General features: G+C 42.5%; 1 protein-coding gene across 10 annotated transcripts in view; it reads left to right on the plus strand.

Annotated features, from left to right (window-relative positions):
• The window catches only part of LDB2 (LIM domain binding 2), a 329,166-nt gene that overhangs the window by 270,544 nt on the left and 35,299 nt on the right, over positions 1 to 23,323 (plus strand). For all 10 annotated transcript variants that reach the window (XM_053672491.1, XM_037126831.2, XM_037126834.2 and 7 more), the window contains exon 5: positions 1,398 to 1,481. In XM_053672491.1, the coding sequence (XP_053528466.1) occupies positions 1,398 to 1,481 (84 nt within the window). The remainder of the gene's footprint in view (positions 1 to 1,397; positions 1,482 to 23,323) is intronic.

Raw genomic sequence — 23,323 nt, forward strand, 5'->3', positions numbered from 1 at the left:
TCCTGAAAAAAGATCATGTAAGTTTGTGTCCTTGCGCCTGTGCGAGCTTGGTCAAGAGACATTGACGTCTCTGTGCTTTCAGTCCTTCATCTATAAAATCAGTGTAGTGATAGAGCCTGCCTTAGAGGATTGGTTTGAGGACTAAGAGTTAATGCATCTGAAGAACATAGAACAGCACCTGGCACATAGGAGGTCCTCTGCAAGTATGGTGACTGGTTTGTAGCAGCAGCAACCACATCCTCCCATGTATTTCTTATTCTCTTATCATCCGACTATAATGTAAGCTCCTTGAGGCTGAGCACGACTACCTGATGCATCTCTGCATAGAACCAGGTCTTCCTGGCACAAGGGAGGTTCAATAAATACTGGTCACATGTCCACAGAAGACCCCCTTTCCACAAAGTGATGTGAAAAGTGATACATTCTGTTGTCTCCTGCATTTTTTCCTATATGTATACATACGCAAAGCCAATTGGTTGTGTCACTGTGATAAAATTCTTCAGAAAAGCGTAAATTCAGAAAAGCATTAGTAGAACCTAGACAGTCTCATGAATGCAGACCCAGAGTAGAGGGATATTTATTTAAGTCTCCCTCTGTTTAGCAGCATTCTCTCATACCCATTAAGAAAGAAAGAAGACAGAAGGAAAGAGTGTCAACCAAGAGATTCATCTTAAAATAATATCCAGAAAGAGTTCTCATTTTTCTAGCCAAACAGACCATTTGAGGTAGCCTGTAGAATGTTAGTTACATCCCTCTTTTGAATGTGGCTGATATTTTGGAAAATGTAGTGATTACCCGTATGGTCCTGGGGAATGAAAATTGTCGAGGACATCTATTTCTAGCCTCAGTTTAATGGGGAGAAAATTTCGAATTCTTAAATATAAATATGTATATTTATTTTATGCATAAATGTTACATATATGTGCACCAGAGCCATTGCAAAGTTTTTAAATATGGTCTCAACTGCAATGCTGTTAAAGCAACACCATCACCATAGAAAACAAAGGCTCACTCTGAGGCAGGGAGCTCCCAGGTGAGGAGGCCACGCCCTGTCTGGTAGGTCCCAGAGGCCTAGAGGTGTCCCGACAGGTGGCCCTGTCTGGGCCACCCTCCTCTGAAGCCACAGGCCTCTCACAGAGCAAGTGAAGTTGTTTCTCCTGAGATCTAAAAACACATCCAACTCCGTTTGATCTGGGCCATAGGTCTCGCACTGGTGTCCCACAAGTGTCCTTAAGCATTATAAGCAAGTGTCTTGAAATGCAAATTAAATAGTTTCCAACACCCTGGCCCTCCCAGAGAAATCAACAGGGTCAAGATTGCACTTCCCAGTCACTGTAGCATAATCTTCTTGTGATCCTCTTGCAGGGATAAATATATGTGATTTTTTTCCTGTTTAGGCACAAGATCCTCAGGTCCTGGATCAGCTGTCCAAAAACATCACCAGGATGGGGCTAACGAATTTTACTCTCAACTACCTCAGGGTAAGAGCAATGTGATGATCGTATCTCCTGGTGAGTTTGAAGAGTCCTTTAGAGGTTCATAGGTTTCTTCAACCAAGGAGTTAATATAGCCCAATATGTATGTCTTATAACATGACGTGTGTGTTTATGTGAGTGTGTGTGGTCAACATAGGAAGGAAGTTAATTAACAAGCATCAAACTTAGACTTTGTCGGGGTTGAACCTCCTTTGTACATTTGTATCACTCTTGGAATTAGTTATTCAAAGGCTGGTAATGTTTGTCCTAAAATGCCTTGGTGCTGTGTCCCTCTTGGTTGTCTCAAGTTTGTAATGTGCTCTTGTGGAGTTCACGACCCCTGCCTCTCTCCCCAGCAACTGGTCACCCCCCGAGGAAGCTCACGGTACCCTCCCGAGACAGTCCCTAAAGGAAGTCCGACCAGTGCTGTAGCACAGATGTGGATTTCTAAGGCTTCTTGGGGGTCCTCTGTGTGCTATCTAACAGATTTTCTGGCAGAGATCTAGAGTCAGTCTTCACTTAAAAGAATGAAGTGTTAGGCAAATGTTCTCTACCTACATGATACTGAGAGCCCCTGAATCTGGTCTAACAGGGTAACATATATCATACCAGTTTTTAGTGTAATTGCACATGTTGGGGGTAAGGGGTGTGGTTTCCTCCCTAAAGCCAGCACTGTGCCCCAAAATTACCCATAAGGAGACAGCCACAGTGCACACTGCTTTGCCTCTGAGTGCTGAGTTCCTTTATTGTACTGGGTGGTGTTCACTTCTCCGGGGACCACCCCTCCTCCATCCTAAAGTTTGTACTCTTCTTTCTCCATCCTTAAGTGCCCTGCAGGTTAGCAAATTCAGTTTTGTGTTCAGGATTATGTTCATGTATGCTGAAATTCTGAACTGCTTTGGCCAGACTTTCTCTTGTTTACATTAAGAGTGATTTGGACAAATGTTTTGAAGTCCTCTGCTCACTGCCGTGGGACAGGGGCTAGGGGGTGCTGAAGACTCAAAGTCATGGTGCTGGCCATCAAGATACTCACTCTTGCCCTGGCTGTTGTAGCTCAGTGGATTGAGCATGGGCCTGTGAAGCAAAGGGTCACTGGTTCGATTCCCAGTCAGAGCACATGCCTGGGTTGCAGGCCAGGTCTCCAGTAAAGGACACATGAGAGGCAACCACACATTGATGTTTCTCTCCCACTCTTTCTCCTTCCCATTCCCTCTCTCTAAAAATAAATAAATAAATAATTTAAAAAAAGAGAAACTCACTCCTGTGAGGGTCAGACCTATAAACAGGGGACAATATATACAATGATAGAAGTTTCCAGATGGAATTATAGAAATACAAAACAGAGACATCTCAGAAGGATCGTAGACAGCTTTCTGGAGGAGGTGATGCCTGAACTGGGTGTGGGAGAATGAATTAAGCAAACCAGAGAAAAGGGCAGGAAGGCCATGTCCATCAGAAGGAAAACAAAAGAGTAGGGAGCAGAGGCTGGAATTTCCAAGCAGTTCGATGATGCTGGACATGAAGTGAGAGGCCAGAACAGGTCGGGGAGAGAGCTAGTTGGGAGTCAGGTCTTGGAGCAACTGACTGGCCATGCTGCTGTGCCAGGAGCCTCTGAAAGGATTAAATCTGAGAATGGCAAGGTCCTCCTCCTGGGCAGTGGGAGAAGATACCTTTATTCTTCAATCTAGATGCCCAAGAGCCAAATTCCAACACAACAAGAGCCAGGCCAGCCTCAGCCCCACCTTGTTTCAAGGGACACAAACAAGGCTGTTCTCAGAGGCAAAGCAGAGTCTGCCTGGGGTGGGGTGGAGTGAGAGGGGTTGGCATGTGATTTATCTCAGCCAAGATAGCTGCTGCTATGTTCTCTCAAATCTGCAGGCTCTGCATTCAGACCTGCCCCACCATGGGGATGCGGGCACAGTAGAGGCGGGTAGCAAGGCCTGGCAGTTGAGGGTCTGTGGTGTTGTTCTATCGGAAGTTTGATCTGCACTGCTGGGCATTTCGTCTTCTCAGGGACCCTGAGAGGTTGAGTTTCAACCATCCGAAGGTGCCTCTTCTTGGGCAGATAAAGAAGTTTCACACTGTATGTCCTTAGCTGACCCCACAGAGGAATCTGGGACTTTGTTGTCTATCCTAGGCTTGCTGCTAACCCTCCAGCGAGATCTTAAATAAATTCTTTATTATATCTTTTAGCTACATATAACTCAGGTCAATATCTTCTGAACTCCCTCTCTCCCTCAGCCCCTTTCATCATCATCAGTAAAATGGTGACCCTCCCCCTGGGGTCAGTAAGGCCCACCTGGTCCCCAGGTCCTGCAGTTGTCTGATTCTCACTTAGAAAGATGAAGGAAACCATACCTGCAAAGGTATGACGAGAGTACCAGCCCCTCTCCTGATGGTGACACAAGAAAGCCATTTAGGGGTTGGGCCACATACAAGAGCATTCCCAAGACCACCATTTAATGCAGTGCTTGCTGTACTCTGTGCTGTGCTGGCCTCACCTGTCCTGACTTAACTAGTCTTTGCAATGGCCCACGTGCACTAGCACTGCTCCTGTAGAGCCAGGAGCAGAGGGTGGGAGAAAGTGAAGTCAATTACCCAGCTTTACCTCATTCACAAAGTGACAGAAGTGAGACATGAACTTGGGTAGTCTGGCTCTAGAATCCAGGTGCTTCATGGCGAAACTCTGTACCTTTCAAGTAAGGCTGTAGAATGACGATATTGATAGGAATTGGATCATGTCCTTCTTGCCTTGATGGGAGGTTCAGCATCCATCACTGGGTCCTTAATCCACTCTGCCAAAAGTAGTATCTTCACCTTGTAGGGTTTAGTGTCAGGAGTAAGTGAGATAATTCATGCAAAGGGGTTAGCACAGGGTCGAGGGACACAGGGTACCCAGGGAGTGCTTGTTGTCATATGTTAAGCATCTACCACATGCCTATCAATGTTCTTCATACTAGAACCACTTAGAGGAACATGGTACCCAGCTTTCCTCTCTCCTCCCGGGTCCTCTTAACACTATTTCCCTGGCTCATGCATCTTGCTTCAGCATCTGTTCACCTCTCTGCCTTCATTTCTTCCTCTGTTCACTCATTCGATCGCATCTTAATCTATTGATTGGTCAGGACACGTTTGTTGAACCCACTCTATTTTTCTGGTAGTGTGCCAGGTGTGGCCCATCATTGTGGCAAAGATGTGGCCCCCTTCTCAACACAGCACTAATGGGCTGGTGGCTGAGGGTGGTGGCTGTTGTCAACTGCAGCTCCAAGGAGGTTCATGGATGTGGCAGGGTGTGCGAGGCCCGTGAGAGCCCAGGGAAGGATCCATGGGCCTCAGGAAGAGGGTCAGGGTAGAAGCCATCCCCCGCAGCAGCAAGTCCTCAGAGCGGCTCTGTGCACTCAGCAGGTCACGGCTGAGCAGAATGCAGAACTCAGCGCCCAAAGCTCATGTATGTGGCCTCCATGATGAGATGTGGCCTCCACAATGAGACCTGGCCTCATGTGTGCTCACTGAGAATGACACACCAAGGTTCTTTCTTCAGTTTAGACCTGGGGTCTAAGATGTCCCCAGTGTTATCATCCAACCTTTGTAAGACAGCTAAGCTGTCACAAATGCATTCATCTATAAAATTGCTTTAACACCTGGAGCTCCCCAATCCTTCAAAGGAACACAGCTTTGCCTCGAGCCCCAGAAGGCCATCTGAAATACTGTTTAAATAGAATGAGCAAGGAGTTTCAATATGCTTGTCTTCTGTGCAACAAAATTAAGCAGTACAAAGAGTAAGCAGTCACCCAGCTTTGCCAAATCAAATCCATTTATTCCCATGAACTCCAGGTCCTTGTCAGGAGGCCTGTGGTCAGGGCGCATGCAGAGCTGACCCAGGTGGCTCCTGTCATTGAAAAAAGGAGCAGGCGGAGCACAGTGGCCCAGCCATGGAGCTGCTCCCCGATGCTCGTCTGGCAACACTTTGGAGAGGAAGATTCTGGTGACAACAGAACAGCTGTTGTCATTAGATCTGAGTTGTCAAATTGCAGCCTGTGCTTCCCATCACCTCCCAGCATCACCAGGCTGTGCTAAACGGTGGCTGCTTGCCGGTCCCAGGGGAGCAGCAGCTGGAGGCTGCTGAGTGGGGATGGCCCTCTGATTAGGTATGGTCACACTTCATCTGGGAGGCCGAGCTTGCTGATTGAGTGTCCTCATGGTAGTTATCCAGTCTAGGGCTGGGAACAGGCCTGTGGTGTGTTGAAGTCACAGCTTTGAAGCTGTTGGCTTGTCCAGAAACTGGGTGGTACTTTTCACAAACTCTTCCCCATCTGCCAGGGAGGGAGGATGTTTCCCAACGTTGGGAGCCTGGCCTCCCTCCGCCAATGCATTATGGTGAGGGGACTAGAGCCAAGAATGGGGCGCAAGAGCTGAGCTGGGATCAGGAATGTGTCCTGCTGTACCCCTGTCATTTTGTAGAGATCCAGTCCAGCAGCCACGGTCAGTCAGGCAGATACCAGGGCCTCCAAGTCAAGGAGACCTGGCTGTGGAGTCCTGTCAGCTCCCACCAGATCCACTTTGCCCATTTTTCATTATTCATTCCACGAGCACCCACGGCACATCTTCCCTGTGCCAGGTCTCCACCGCCTTCAAGTTGGGCACTGCCTATCTGGGTGAGAAAGAAAAACAAATGTGTGCTGGGAGAGAAATCCGTTCCGGGTGCAGACCTACATGTAATAGCTAACACCTTTGGAGCACTGTGGGCCAGATACCGCAGCTAGGCACTTTGCAGACAATCTTTTAAAAACACAGCAGCCCCATGAGATGGGCCTTTTTCTAAGTCCTCCTTTGCAGGCAAGGGAATTGAGGCACAGAGATGTAACTACCAAAGGTCATAGAGCTGGTAAGTGGCCGAGGAGGGATTTGGGTGGCCTGGTTTTGTTTTTAAATTGTAAGTCCTTCATCTAACCTAGGAATACTTTGGTGGCATCTGCTATGTGTCACACAGAAAAGGGAGTGTTTACAAAAATGGAGAAGGCGTTTTCCCTTCCCCAGGGAGCTGAAGGTGTTGTTGCAAATAGGTCTGTTTCCAGGTCCCACTGTCCAACCTCAGCTGGGGACGCATGCCCAGAGACAAAAAAGAGTGCAATAGAACTACAAATTTCTTATTGGTGATTGTTTTTGTCCATTTTCTTTGGCCAGATTGTTTTGCTGCAGGGATACATAAACCTTTTTATGCATTATGTTTAACATGACTCTAAAGCAGCTCATCCTGTGTCCCGGCCAGAAGACACTTCCTTGGTGCTCTCCCCTTTCTCTCCATGCATATGCAGAGTATCCGCATAAACGTAATCAGCATACGTACATTTTGTTAATGTGATTTGTAAACACTTCAGCGTGTTTCTACCTAGGCATCCTATTAACTATTTATAATAGCTGCAAAATATTCCCTTGGGGTGCAATGACAGTGCCTATTTACTCTTTTCTCTGAATGTCGAGCACTGAAGTAATAAAGGTCCGGTCGCTGCTGCCTTTAATACCCTTCCTCTAACCTCCACTGCCATGTCCTGCTCCCACTGGTGTTCGCTGTGAGCAGAAGGCTGAGCTACGGGACCGTGTGTGAAGGACAAGAACATGCTATGGATTCAGAGAAGTGTGGGTTCAAATCCAAACCCCCTTACTACAGACAGGGGCCTTCAGCACATCCTTTCCTTCCTCTGCAGCCCCCTTTCCTTATCTGAAAATTGGGAAGAATAATTCCACACATTGGCAGAACTGGTAAGATTAGAGGAGTTAAAGTCGGTAAGAGTCCGGCACACAGAAGGAGCAAACAGAATACTAGTCCCCTCCAGGGCTGTCTAAGCAAATCAGGGCTCAATGCTCACTCACTTCTCGTGTAATATTGATCAACTGCCTTAACCACCTGGCACCCCAGTGTTCTCACGTGTGAAGGGTCATGCACACTGTGAAAATCCTGGGAAGTGTGTCACAGGTGGAAGTGACAGTGATAGTGCGTGTGAAAAGTACATTAAATTACGGCAACGGGAAGCCAAGTCAGTTTCCTCTCATTTATCATCTCCTGCACATCGGTCATGGCCTTAAAGTCGTCACTGAGACTCTGAAGCCATATGATAGATCAGAAAAATGAGAAATCAGTGATTAATGATATCTGCCAAGGCGGGGAACGGGAAGGAGGCTGAGACACGTGCATGCCAAATCCTGTTTGGCACCTTTCCCAATATTAACGTCATTACAAATGTAGAGTCATTATCACTACTGTCTATAAGCTCTTTGCTGTTGTTAAATAAGTCTAACTCTTCAAATAAGCAGCAGCATCTCTTGGGCTTGCAAGCACGTAGGCCCCACAGTAATGTTTTCCGATTCTGTACTCTTAATTTCCCCAGTGAAGAAAGAGTTTTGCTGGGGTTATCATTGTACTTTAAAAACCACCGGTCCCTGCATGTAACTTCCACTGAGAGCAAAGGAGTGTCATCCAGGGCCTCAAAGAGCTGGGTGATTCACTTTGGAAAATGACCCCCCAACCACAGGGCACAGAGGGGCCTCTAGAAGAATGCACATGACTAGAGGCAGCATTTGGGACCCCGCCGAGGGGGTGTCTTCTGTTTCTGTAGGCTGGGCTGCCAGCCAGGGTGTTTTCCTTGGTCCTCTGCATGGGAAGGAGTGCGGTGGGCCCCTTTCCCGCCTGAACATTAAGGCTGAGGCGGATGGGCCCTGTGACGAGTCTGACGCAGAGCTAAGGCCCTGTGCATCCAAGGACCACAGAGGATCACAGTTTCCATCCTGTCACCATTAGGTGTTAAAGGAATTCTGTACGTTCTCAGTGAAACGGTGAGGTAGGCATTACTATCCCCATGTGACAGATAAGAGCTTGTCTCTGCCTCGGATCACCAAGCTAGTCCAGGACAGCAGAGCTTTCCCTGGTGCAGGTCTGGCTTCTTCCCCAACCTGCCCCACACTGCACTGCTAGTGAGAACGGGCTGCGTGGAGCGGCCCTGCATGGGAGGGAGGGTGATTTCTGAGTGAGGGACTGTCCTTCTGACTGTTCCAGCCCTGGCTTCCTCCTCAGAGAGAGGCTTCATCTCAGAGGAGGCTGAGAAGGGCCTTCCGAGCCCTGGGAACGCTCCACAGGCAGAATGATTAAGACTCGGAACACCCGAAGGGGACTTTTAATTGCACTTGGAATGGAAAAGTAGTACACATGACGACATGATAAGGGAATTAAAGCAGTAGACACTTAAAGACATGACACACCCCAATGCACAGACATACCAGTGTCTAGAAAACAGTGCTTTCTGATAGTCAAGCCAGAGGGAATGGCTATCAGGACATTAAAAGAAAATATATATACGTACACACATACGTATAAACAGAAACAGCATTTTAACAGCAATTCTAGCTGAAAATAATTTCACAGGCACAGAGGCTTCTAAAATTCGTAGCCTTAAAACTACAAATGGGGCCAGGATTAAAGAAAGTAATTTCCCAATCTCAGTAGAGAAAGAGGAAGAAATTGTTGTTTAACAAGACACTGAGATTCTAGGGAGATGGGAAGGTGGGAAATGGGTGGTCTGAAGGGACAAAAGCCAGGGGACTGCAAAGTTAAGTACCAGATGGAGCCCAGAATTCATCCTCCTGAGAAATGGCCTTTTCTGATTGTCTAGAATGATATAAAAAATGGAAGGTTTGGATTTAATTTGATCTAGTTTTAGATCCTAGACAGGGAAGTATCCTGAAATAGGAAGGCAGCTAGTTTTTGTCACTGCTTGGCCGTGAGGTTCTAGAGCTTTCTCTGTGTCTGGTGTCTGGCTGTGCTCTAACCGTGCTCAGGCACCATCTTATTGCCCAGACCAAACTCTTTAAAGACAATGCCTGTGGGTAGATTGTATGGCCTCAACCTCAGCTGGTCCATGGAGTATAGTTGGTAAATAACAAACAAATATCTGAAAGGGGAAGGGCAGATGAAGTTCAAGACTCTGGTCTTGATCTACATAATGAGCTTGGAATGACTATAAACATGCACTATAATGAAGAGAAAACAAGTAAGATTTAACCTGTTCACCATTCACCTCCCAAAGGAGAAGGGAGGGTGTGTGCCGGCATTGTGGAGCGCCTACTGTAGCCGAGACGCAAACTTGGTTTTCTTTCATCCTCACCAGCTTTGAGGGAGGTGTTAATGACCTCATTTTGCAGAAGACACTGAGACCCGTAAAGGTTCTGGGAGTCATCTGATGTTGTTCAGGGGCAAACTGCCAGGCTGGGACTAGACTCCATACTGGCCTAATGCCATCAGCACTTTGTCACGCCACAGCAATGTCACCTCCTGACACAAGTGGGGTTGAAGACCTGGATTAGATTAGTCATATCTACTGACACGGTGAGGCTGTTTTGGCAGATTGTCAACAGGCATTTGTCAGCAGATGCAACAGGTGGAGGACACTGAACCCCCAAGTGCAATGGGGTTGAATCCCCGACTGGGCTCGCCCAGTGTCTCACATCCCTGTTTATCTCAAGGCTTTTCTGGAATTCCAGGCCTCAAGGCCATTATTAACTCCCAGATTTTTATCTCCAGACCTCTATTCCTAGTGCCTAAACCTATATTTTAAAAACACGGATCATGTCATATTCCCTCCAAGGTCATATTCCTTCAACCCATCTGCTCAAATCCACCTGGTGAAAATCCTGCAAGGCCTGTGGGCTCTGCCCTCCCAGCTTCCTCTCACTGCAGCCTCCAGTCTCCTGGTCTGTAGTTCTAACACACCAAGCCCCTCCCCATGGCAGGGTCTCTGTCCTTGCTTATCAGACCACTAATCTAGCTATAGAAACTTGGACAATTGTCTTCCCTTTCAGGGCCCCAATTTTCTCTTCAATAAAATGGAGATAATACTCTCTCATCTGAAGGAATTGTTGAGAGGGTTAATTGAAATGATACTGGTAAAGTGCTTAGAATAAAGTCTGGCACATAGTAAATATATATTGGCTACTTTAGCATCACCACCACCATCGTCATCATCATCCTCATCATAATCATCATCTCCATTACCTGGAAATACTCTGGACAGATTTTTGCATGGCTGGTCACTATTATTCAGGTCTTAAGACCCATCTCCTTCTGCAAGAGGTCTTCCCCAGTCAGCCTATGTAAAGCGACCTCACCTGCCAGTAATTTCTCTCACACCTCATTACCTGTTTTATTTTCTCTGGGACATTTTCATCACTTGAGTTCTCTTGCATAATCCTAGTTTACCCTTCTATTTCCCTGCCTCTCATGCCTGCCACTGGAGTGTAAATGTTTTGAAAGCAGGAATCCTTCACCTTTTTCCCTATAGGCAGTGGATAGAGTCCATAATTTTGTGTCTACTTTGCCTGAGATGCGCTCCTTAAAAAGCTGGAAGTTCTAAAGAGCTGACCATTTACAAAACCCACAATCCAAGTGTTGCCTTGGAACACTTGAATGCACTTATATGAAGACTCTTAACCATCCTTGACACTTTACACTCAATGCCTGGAGCACTTTTCACCCACGGATTTGATGTTCTTCTTTGCAATTCGTAAACAACCTTGTTTGTGAGGGTAGATGAGGGATGTCATTAACTCTGTTCGATAAATGTTCCTCATTGGTAAATCCAGGGATGTTAAGAATATCTTCTAAGGACTTCTACTTAAACATTCCAAAAAGAAGGAATACAAAATAAAAATACTAACAAATATGGAAAATAAAGCGTTAATTAGTCTCATGCAAGAAATGAGGAAGCTGAAACCAAGATGTTGTATAGCTGGAAGGAGGCTGGACCCAAGACTCCCTACCTGGTAGTAATATTGGATGGGTTCTGGTTTTCTTTTTGTCTTGGTGTCCCATGTGTAGGACAATTCGGATCCATTCAATCCACAAACAATTACTGAGCACCTACTGTATACCCAGGTCTCCTCTGGGTCCTGTTAGTCTACACATGTTTACTGAACACCTACTTCATGCTTGGGTCTACTCTGATCTCTAATGAGAAAATTCCCTAATTGGTATTAAATGTTTCTGGGCTCATGAGAATCTCATACATGCTGCCTCTGATCTAACTATTTTTTTATGCTAACATAGTGTAGAAATGGAAGTCTCCCCAGGAAGATGACTAATTTCTTTTTCTTCTCTTCTTGCCTATTTCCCAAGTTTTGTAAAATAAGATAGGATTGGGGTGACCCCTTTCCAATCCAGAGTGCCACAGGTCATCATAAAAACTTTGCTTTAGTGACATTCAGTAACATTTTACTGGTGATGTATTGATGGGCATTTAGGTTTTCTTATAATCTTCTTCTACTATTAACCATATATACAAATATCTTCTCAAATTTGATTTTGCACAGGAGCAAAAACTAAATTTGAGGGAGAAAATTCTGGAAATAAAATGTCCAAATCAAAAGACATGTACATTGTAGTTTGGTGGATGTCCTCGAGTTATTCAGCACAGAAGCTGTATGAAGTTTCAGTTTCCCAAGCAACATATAAATTGACTATTTTCCATACTTTTCAATAACAGAAGGTTATCAAATTTTTCAAGTTTCTGGTATTATAGGTGAAATGTGGTATCTCATTTTTATTGTAATATGTATTTCTCATATCTTCTCATTTACTTAAAAGACATTTGTATTTCCTGTCTTATGAATTACCTGTTCATATAATTTACTCACTTTTCTACTGGGTTGTTGTTCTTTTGTTATAGATTTGTATGGCTTTATATTTTAAAGAGGCACATACTTTGTTGTGATGTAATTGAAATTTCAAATTTGTGGTTTTGCCTTTTTAACTCTATAAGTTTGCTTTATCCAGTAAACATATTTTGCTTTTGGTTTTGTGTTAAATGAAGCAGCAAAGCCTTTCTGTCTTCTATTTTGTGTTTGATATGTAGTATTAGTCCTTCTTGAGGTAGTAATAATAAAAATATATTATTCTATGGTTTTTAATGCCACTTTTAAAATTTGTGGAGTTTTTAAATGTTTAAATAATTGTTTTTTTTAAGCACACAGAAGACATTTATTAAAATGTACTACATCTGAAAGGTAGCATCATCAACTAATTTCTAAGAATACCAATCCTATTTTTTAAGCACAACACAAATAATAAAATCAAAAATATAAAGTAAGTAAAAAATCACAAGTTCGGAAAATGATAAATACACTCAAATATAGCTCAAAGGAATAAAATCAAAATAGAAATCATGAAATACCAGAAATGAATAATAATAAAAGTGCCAAATGTCCAGTTTGGTAAAAGTGTAAGAAAATAATTGACCCACATTGAATTTGGGGGTTTGAAGTATGATGTTTAGTTAGTTACCCAGTTGTTCAAATACCATTTATTAATTAATTCATATTCTTCTCTTATATGAAAATTGCTTTAGCATATTCTATAAATTGCCTTCAGTATTTGAATCTGTGTCTGGGCTGCAATTCTTCTTCTGTTAATTTGTCTTTATATATTTATTTAATACCACACTTTAAAAAATTACTATTACTCTATAATATACTTTCATATCTAATAGAATTGGTATATCATTCTTCTTTTTAGGATTCTAAAATCTTGTTTATTTTTTCATCTAAAATTTAGGATTAGATTATCTAACTTAAAAATAAATTTATTGATATCCCATTGGAATTATTTTAAATTTACAGATTTGCATTTGGGGAATTGCTATCATTATGATGCTTGGTCTTGCTATCCAAAATCTTGTATAGCCTCTCCCATACTGAGTTTCTTTTTGTGCCCTTTGGTAATATTTTGAAGGTTTTTCTATGCATGTATGTATGTATTATATGTGCATGTATGTGTGGTTTTCCATACATAGGTAGGTATATATTTTCCATTTCTTGATCACTTTATACCTGAACTATTTTTTGTTTATATAAGGTCTTTCTTCCATTTAATAGTTTAATTGCTTTTGTTTGCATTTATTAAAGTTATTGATTTCTACATATTAACTTTATTTCCAGGAAGCATAAGGCCCCCCTTAATATATATAAACAAGTTTTTAATTTTTTTGAGTTTGTCCTCGTAGGTGTTCCAGCTAAGTTTTATCATTTACAAATGATGATTCTACCAAGTCTTTTCCAATTTTATATTTTATTTTTTCTTTTGTCTAATTATATTAGCTAATACCATCAGAAAAGTGTTAAATAATAGTGGGGGTAATTGACATCCTTGTCTTGTGTCAGGCATTAATGGGGATGTGTCTAGATCTGTCATTAAGGAGGATGATGGCTTATGATTATTCTCACGTTCAGGTAATATCAATCTCTTCTTATTTTATTAAAAGCTACTTAGAATTTAAAAATGGATATTGAATTCCATCCAATGTAGTTCCAGTGTCCAAGAAGATGACATTATTTTTCACTTTTTATTATTATGATTAAGCATAATAATGAGAATAATTAATACTTATTTAGTGCAGTTGATATTCAAGGAAATAGTCTAAGTTCCTTACACGTATCTATTCATTTAGTTCTTTTCCAACTAGAACTCAACGTTATTAGTATTTTCACTCCAAACTTAAGAAAACTCACATTCACTGGAAGTTAAGTAACTTGAACAAGGTCAGACAACCCGGAAGTTGCAGGCCTGAGAAGGGAGCAGGCTGAGTCCTTGACTATAACACTAGGCAACGTTTCATCTTGATAGATTTCCTGATAACCAAATATCACTTCATTTCTGGACAAATCCCACATGTTCAGTAGTTTTCCTCCTTTCATGGGGCCACAGATTCCATTTGTTCATTTATTTATAATTTTTGCAACCATATTCAAAGGAAAAATTCAGCTAAAATTCTCTTTTTATGATGTCTTTGTCAGTGTTGAGTCTTATTGGTATCCTGGCCTCATGAACATTTTGGAAACATTTCTCTTTGTTTTTTCTTTTGTCAGAATAATTTGAATGGCACTGAAGTTATTTACCTTTTAATATTTTTTTAGAATTCTTCTAGGAAACTACCTTTATTAACTCCCCTAGAAAACCATATAAGCCTGGGAGTGGTTTGTGGAAAGGGGCTTCCTGATAAATTCTCTTTATTCATTATAGGCAGTTGGTATATTTAAGTGACAACGTCTTCAATTTTTTCTTTTACGTTTCATTGAACTGTAGTTGACATACCACACTATATATGTTTAAGGTGTACAGCATAATGCTTTGACCTGCATATATAACAAAATAATTGCCTCAGTAAGTTCAGTTGACATCCATCATCTCATAAGCTACAAAATAAAGAATAATATTTTTTAATTAATGAGAACCTTTATAATTTACTCTCTTAACAACTTTCATGTATGTCCATCCAGCAGTGTCAATCATTGTCATCATATTGGACATTATAGCCCTAGTACATACAGATCTTATAACTGGAAGTTTGTACCTTTTGATCACCTTCATTTACCCACCCAGCCCAACCCCTGCCTCTGATAACTGGAAATCTGACTCTTTTTCTACGAGTTTGGTGAGCTGTGTTTTCCTTAGACTCCACATAATAGTGAGGTTTCACAGTACGAATCTTTCTCTGTCTGACTTATTTCATTTAGCACAATGCCCTCGAGGTCCATTCATTTTGTTGCAAGGGGCAGGATTTTCTTTTTTTACGGCCGATTTTATATATGAATATTAATTTGTTTTATCCACTTATCCATCTATGGATACTTAGGATGTTTCCATGTCTTGGCTTCTGTAAATACTGTTGGCAAGAACGTGGGGGTGCAGATGTTTCTTCCACACAGTGTTTTGTTTCCTGTGGATCTATTCCCAGAAGCAGGATTGCTGGGTCACATGGTATTTCTATTTTTAGTTTTTTGAGGAACTTCCATACTGTTCTCCATTGTGGCTGTAACAATTTACATTTCCACCACCAGTACACAAAGATCCCCTTTCCTGATTATCTAGTGATTAAAACCCTGAGGAGTGTTATTAAGGACGAAGCCCAGGAAGAAAGGAGAAAGAGGGAGGAGAAGAGAACCCGGGGCTGGGCCATAGCACTGCCAGAGTGTTCGTGCTCAGACCATCCCATGGTTTGAGTGTTTGGTCTGTTTTGTTACCTACCCATTGGGATTCCTCATCAGTGTTTCTGTGGATTCTAAGAGGAACAAGCTGGAGATTCTCCAAAAGCTCAGCTGTGACGTGGGGACTTTGGGGCTTCCGTGGGTGTCTCTCCTTCAGGAGACATTTGGTGTCCACGGTCAGATCTGAAGCGATGTGACTGCCCTCTGCTCTTTCTGTTCTGGTATTTTAGCATCTCAGAGAGGCTGTTTTTAAATGTTTTTCAATAATACTGTGTTTTGTAATTTGGAACATGTACCCAGAAAGCCTCTTGAAACACAACATAGGTTTTTAATACAAAAATGTTCTAATGTTCACAGATACATATACAAGCCAATGCCAGGAATCCTGAGGGAGATTTGCCGGCTTATGAAAATTCTGCAGATTCTTAATGGAAGGAAAGTGTTTACACAGTTTTAATTCGACTCTCTGGAATAATCTGTTGATACGATAATATAAGCACATACAGTTACTTTTTAAAAATCTATTCAATAAAGATTAACTTAGGTTTTCTGTACAGAAAGTTTTCTAGGAAACACTAGAATCTGCCTTTCCCAAAATCTGAATCTAATTTATGTTTTTATGTTACTTCTTCCTTCTTAAAAATGTGTAGAAAGCTAACTGTATTAACTATAAATTGGTAAGGAGACCCCTCCTTTAAATAAAAATTATAACCATGTTTTCTATTAGCTACATTTACATATACTTGATTCAACTTTTAACTACATATGTTCACTTAGTTTTCCTCTTATTAGAGGCCTTTCACCCCTCTGAAAACCATTATTTCCTTATTAATTTCCCAGAGGCTTTAGGCAATTTCTAGCTGTGGCAATGACTATGTAAATACACAGTTTTTATTGTCCATGGTTCTCTGATGGAGAAAAATACTTTTGATACACTTAAAATGCTGATTATTAGATGAAGTCAAAGGAGGAGTCATTAGCTTTTGATATTACACAAAACAATCTATTAATTGAGTACCCACTATATTCCAGAGGCTGAGAATTCTAAAAATGAAGTGTTGTTTGCTCTCACCAAGCTCATATAATAACCAAGATACACTGAGTACTTACTACATGCCGGGCATTCATTCATTCTTGTACCAAATGTGTGTAGGATGCCTACAACATGCCAGAGACAGTGGTAGGCCCTGAAATATAAAGATGAGCAGGAAAAGTTACATTCCTGTTCTTACATGTTTCTGAGTGGAGAGGCATTTACCAAATAGTCACACACAATGGTGTGTATAATTTCTAACTAGCTAAAAATTCTACCTGGGGAAAAAATAAACATCATTTTATGAGTGAATGTACTAAAGGAAACTTAGCATTTAGGAAAGACTTCAGAAGGCTTCCCTGAGAAGGTGATACTTGGACCGAGTTTTAAGGCAGAGTTGGTTTTAATTAGGTAGGAGCAGCCAAAACTCATTCACTCATTCATTCAACAAATGTTACCAACTTGGCTGAAAATGCAAAGATGAATAAGATATACTCCTTGCTACCCAGGAACTCATGGGCTTGAGGAGAAGGCAGACAAGCAAAACAAATCAGAAGAGATGATTAACACGTTGATAATTCATGAGTAGAGAGGGAATTGCAGAAGTGGGGGGTGGGAACTGATTCTATCTGAAGCTTAAGCAGGCTTCCTGAAGAAAGTGATATTTCAGCAGAATTTAAGACAAAGAAGGTTGAATGGATATGATCCCCTGAAGTAAGCATTATTATCCCATCTGATACATGAAGAGAATGGGTCTAGAGAGTTTATCATGAACTTGGGTGAGTAAATGATGAAGGAAGGAACTGAACCTAGACCTTTGGCTCTGACACTGGTGCACACCCAAGGACACCGCATTGTTTAAGAAATCCCAAAGTCTCAATTGGTACCAAAGTCCTGTGGATGCAGACTGCATAAGCTCTGAAAAGGGCAGAAAGCATGATTCATGCAAGATGACTCACACAGATATCTGGTTTGACGTATACATTATTTGAATTTTCCCTTGGCTTCAGCCCTTCTGCCATCAATTTTTTGCTGCCCACCAGGAAAATACTTTGTGATCATTATAGTGAGGGACTGCTATGTCAGCAAGAGTCTGCCACAATCCCACTTTCAGATCTGAGCCTAACGGCACAAGGGCCCTGAGGGAGGAACTTTTCTTATCCTTTCTTGGGGCATGTCATGAAGGACACTGTAGACCACTGAGAGAACTTGGGCCTCTCAGTCTGGGTGACCTTGAAGGACTTCAACAGCGGAGTGCTATGGTCTGCCTTAGCAGGAAAACTGGCTGTGGGCTGAGCATAGAGAGAAGGTGGACCAGGGTGGACATGGGAAGACCAGTCAAGAGGCTGTTGCAAAAATCCAGACAAAAGATGAGGGGGCTTGGCCAGGGTGACAGCACTGGAGATGATCCTTCGGTTCCAGTTTATAGGATAAATCTACAGCAGTCCCTGATAGACTGTATGTGAGCTTAAAGAGAAAGAGGAGTTCCTTTCTGTTTCCACACTCATTCCTCACACAGTTGCCCAAAGTATCAGTGGGGGTGGTCTTGGTAGGAGCAGACACCCTATATTGTCACAAGTCCTCTTCTGTGGGAGACACCTGCTTCGCCTTCGCCATTGGTTTGTCATTAACACTAAACCCCTGAGCTCCCCAAAAGCTGTGCACTGGGCATTTAGACAAAACTAGTAACAACTTTGAAAAGACACTGAGGTCACAAGGTGCTTTTAGAAATTGTTTCCTTGTTAGCTCCGTGACATGTAGAAAAAGCTCTAACAAGAGAGTGGTGTATGTTGATTCCTGCATCAGTTCTGGATGACAGTTGAAGGAAGTTGGTTCCAGGACCCAGAATGGTATTGAGACTCCAATACCTCCTAACCGTATAGGATGCTGTGCTTTTCTATCTTCCTATGCCTCCAGGCACAGGTTTTTGGGTCTTGCACTGTGCTCTTAATCTTCTAGAACTCCTGTTCCTTGGACCTAAATCTTCATAGCATCACATTGCTGCCATTGACACACTTTGCTCTGTTTCTTGTGAAGTACTCTCTCCTTGTAATCAGTCAGTAGACTGTAGGGTGTTATGCTTTGTAGGAATCTAAATAGTGAGTGACTATTACATTTCCCCAACAGCTTTCAGCTAATTGTTAAAACAGAGGGTTCTAGGGCTATGCTTTGGCAGCCAAGATCCTTCTTTAGGCCCACCTGACATTCACTCCCCAGAGGAATGTGGAAGCTGTTAAACAAATGATTATTCATTTCACAAAAATTCCCTGCATCTACATTATGTGCAGGCAATGCTCCAAGTGTTTGAGGTGCAGATACAAATAAAACACAATTCCTGCTTTCAAAGAGCTGGCAGTTGAATTGAGAGACAGGTTAATAAACAGGTTGTTCCACCTCAGCCCATGGGATCAATGAATGGAGTGTTGTGAAGAGGCTGCATCTAAGCCGAGTGCTAATCAGGGAGAAAGGTGGGAAGATGGGGAAGAATAGAGGGGAAAAGGAAGAGCATGTTAGGTGAGGGAAATGGATTTGGGGTTAGAAGCCTTGGACAAATCTTATTATGGAGGAAGGTGGGCTAAATTCCAAGCAAATGATCAGCTATGGCATGTGGGCTTCTGGCATGATCAGCAGATGGGTGGAGAGATGCTCTTCAGAGCTGTCTGGTCAAGGCCTCTGTCTTCTTCCCTGGATGTAGATGAAGACTTGCTGACCCTCAGTTTGGGTCAAAAACCAAGGGGGCTCCAGATGTTTTCCAAATTTTGTTTATATAAAAATAAACAAATAGTACTTTCCATGCATGAGGCTGAATTCTAAGCACTTCACATATTGCAATTAATTTAATTCTTATAACTCCCATTCGGGGTTAGTACTATTATTATCCTGTATGAAAGTGAGAAACTGAGGCAACAAGACAGAAAACTTGCTTAAGAGCCCAAACAAGGACTCAGAGCCCAAGCATTGAAAATCCAAAGTCCATGGCCTTAGTTAGCTCTTGCCTCTTGCTGCTGCCTCTATAAATAGGGTGCAGTTTGGTTGTAAGTTAGTCTGTGAATAATGATGTGGGTCCCAAGTCTCCAGCTTCAGCAGCAGAATCAACCAAGAGCAGGCAGGAGCCCTGTGATGGAAGTGTATCTTCAGAGGGAGGTGACTGTAAAACATCTCAGACGGGTGATGAGGTTCAGAGCTTCTGAAACTCAAGAGGGCAGTCGGGGCTGGCACTAAAGAATTGAGAGTCATTAGGTTAAACATGGCCATTAAGGCCTCATTATGATTTGACTGTATTAGTTTTCTAAAGCTGATATAACAAATTACTTCAAACTCTAAGGCTTAAACCAAGAGCAATGTATTCTCTCCAAGTTCTGGAGGCCAAAACTCTGTAATCAAAGAGTTAGCAAGCTCCATTCCCTATGAAGTTTCTAAGGAACAGCCAACCCTGACTTGTCTCTACCAACCTGTGGTGGTTCCAGGCTCCTTTGCTCGTGGCAGCATCATTCTCACCTCTGCCTCTGTCCCCATGTGGCCCTTTTCCACTTGTGTGTCTCTGTGTTCTTCCTTTTGCTTTTGGAACATTTGCCGTTGGGCTTAAGATGCACCCTAAATTCAGTGTGGTATTGTCTTCAGATCTTTAACTTAATTACATCTATAAAGAGCCTGTTTTCAAATAGCTTGCATACACAGATTCTGGGGTTTAGGACTCAGATTGATCTTTTGGGGTGATGTTATTTAACCCACTATAGTAAGGGAGCTTTTCCTGAGAAGGTCTTGAGCAAGGATGTCAAGTACACTTGGGATAGGATAATGGGAAAAGACCACCATTTGGGAAACAAATGAAGAACCTGGAAAAAAGGCCAAAAAGGACTCATCGGTGGCAGAAAGAGGTAGTTAAGAGAGAAACTCAGAAATCCAAGGAGAATGTATTTTATATAAAAATAACGGCACGGGCCACAGCATCAAATATTCCTGAGAAGTGTGGAGTACGCAACTATGGGTTAGCAGAGAGGAGGTTTTAGGTGACCTTGGCAAGAACAGCTTTTTTTTATTGCTGTGTTCTTCTCCAGTCTGGCAGAGCTGATGGGAACAGGGAGAAGCCTGGAGCTGGAATCTCTGGGAGCCAGTGCTGTCCCATCATTTGCACACTCTTTTTTTTAAATATATTTTATTGGTTATGCTGTTACAGTTGTTTCATTTCCCCCTTCACTCCCTTCCACCCCGCACATCTCCTCCCACCCACATTCCTCCCTTTAGTTTATGTGCATGTGTCATACTTATAAGTTCTTTAGCTTCTACATTTCCCACACTATTCTTCCCCTCCCCCTGTCTATCTTCTACCTATGATCTATGCTACCTATTCTCTGTACCTTTTCTCCCTCTCTGCCCTTCCACTCCCCTGTTGCTAACCCTCCATGTGATCTCCATTTCTGTGTTTCTGTTCCTGTTCTAGTTGTTTGCTTGGTTTGTTTTCCTTTTTGTTTTAGGTGTGGTTGTTAATAACTGTGAGTTTCCTGTCATTTTACTGTACATGCTTTTTATCTTCTTTTTCTTAGATAAGTCCCTTTAACATTTCATGTAATAAGGGCTTGGTGATGATGAATTCCTTTAACCTGACCTTATCTGAGAAGCATTTTATCTGCCCTTCCATTCTAAATGAAAGCTTTGCTGGATAGAGCAATCTTGCACTTGCACACTCTTAAATGGTATTATGCATGTCAGCAGCCGAGAAAAACCCCAGTGAGGATGCTCTGGTCCTCTCGCACCCTCATCCTCTCATGCGCACACAAGAGTGTATTTTACATTAGCACTCTCTCATATAGTATATGGAAGTACAGATAAATGAATGATTTTGTCTATAGAAGGTAATTATGTTAGATGACAATATTTTGACTTTTCATTTCCTTTAAATTAGTTTTACATGGTAGGGGGTCAATTCCCATTTTAGAGTTTGTTCAGAGGCTGTTTTAATTATGCCTTCAGACACCGACACCCATGCTCCTGAAATGTTAAAACTCAGCTCTGGTTTTGATAGCATTGAATGGCGTTTCTAATATTTGGAGTTTCACCAGTAGGCTTGCACTAGCATTGCTAGTGAAAAAATCAGTGCATGGACCTGATCCCAAGCAGAGTCTGGATGCTTAAAAAATTACCTCCTTTTATCTGCTAGTCTAAAATAAGAATGTAACTTTTCTTACAGTTGCCAGAGTTCATTTCAATTAAATCTTAATGAGGAAAAATGAGACAAATGGGTCCATGAGCATTACCTCTCAGACCTTTTAATTTTTATAAATTCACTTTCAGAGTTAGACTTACCGTGTTGCCATTATTTCATCTGGCTCTTGCAAACTTCTCCTGAATTGCATACGGCGGGTGCCAGAGGCAATCATCTGCTTCAGGGCCTAACTCTTGTAGTCGTGTTATCCATCTAAATCTATAATCGGAGAAGGGGCATGTTACAGAGGTGAAAAGTATCATTTGTCACAGCATTCTTGCGGAAAGATGGCTGGGGCTTGGGGAATAAGGCAGTTGGGGCAGTTTTTCTTCTCATTAGCTGCCTTATTTGTAACTGCAGGCACTGTCAGAAGCAGGGACTTAATAACCTTCAAGTTTTTCTGCATTAACATAAAAAAGGTTGCATGAATTTTTGGGCAAATCATTGCCCATGAGGATATCAGAAATACTGTTGCTGGTGAATAGAGAATAACCCTGCTTTGGGGAGCTCACAGCTGAATTAAATATATAATTGAAGTGGATCCATCTAGAATGAGACATTTATGGTGATCATGTGCACGTTTGATGATTCTGAACCTTCGCTTGGAGTGCCTTTTCAATTCTCTGTGGGTGAAAGTTGGAAGGCAAGTACCAGCAGTGCTATTAATGTAATAAGAGTGCAAGGGATGCATTCTGTACTAAGATGTGATTGTCTCTTTATCTGCTGTGTCTTTGCATGCATTGGGGGGTATCAGGAGGAAACCTGAGTCCTCAAGTCTATGAAAAGGACCAGAAAATACCTAGCCTGCAGGATCTCAGATTAATGAGGCGAACAGAAAAGAGGGAGGGAGGGAGGGGCAGAGGGAAAGATGGAGGAGTAAAGTGGGGAATCCCCTTCTTTAATGCAGCTCATGTTTCTCCTTAAAAACTTTCTTCTTGACTTATGTCTCTTGGTTTTCCTCCTCCAGCAATGGCTGCCCTTTCTCTTGCTGCAAGAGACTGCAGAGATTTCTTTTTCTCTTTTTACACCTGTTTCCCAAGAGGTCTCCTTTAGCCCATGCCTTTCAGTTCAATGTCTGAGCTGACAACTCCTTAATTCGTATTTCCTGCCCCCGTCTCTCCTGCAAACTCCAGCCCCATATATCTCACTGCCTGCCCAACACTTGCACACGGAGGTCTAACAGATGCTTCAAATTCTTCTCGCTCATACCCTACACACCCTCAGACCACCACCGTGGGCGTTTTTTGCTAACTTCCTGTTTTATCTCACAGCCCCCATCTGTTCTGTTGAAAAACGCTGCTGGTTCATCTTCAGACTTGAATTTGATGACTTTCCACCTCCCCCACAGCCAAACGGATCCAACTTCACTCTCTGTCTCCACTCAGTCTATTCTCTGCCCAGAACCCAGATCGATCACGTTAAACCTAAATTGAATAATGTTGCGACACCTCTGCTCAAAACTCTCCAATGTTTTCTCGTCTTGGAACAAAATCTGAAATTCTTGCTTGGCGTGTAAGGGCTTTACATGGTCTGGACTGCAGCCCCCCCCACCAGTCCCTCCCCATCACTTTCCTCCTCCATCCTCCC

This window comes from Artibeus jamaicensis, unplaced genomic scaffold, assembly GCF_021234435.1.
Source record: "Artibeus jamaicensis isolate MK-2021 breed Jamaican fruit bat unplaced genomic scaffold, CSHL_Jam_final contig_76, whole genome shotgun sequence".
NCBI lineage: Eukaryota > Metazoa > Chordata > Mammalia > Chiroptera > Phyllostomidae > Artibeus > Artibeus jamaicensis.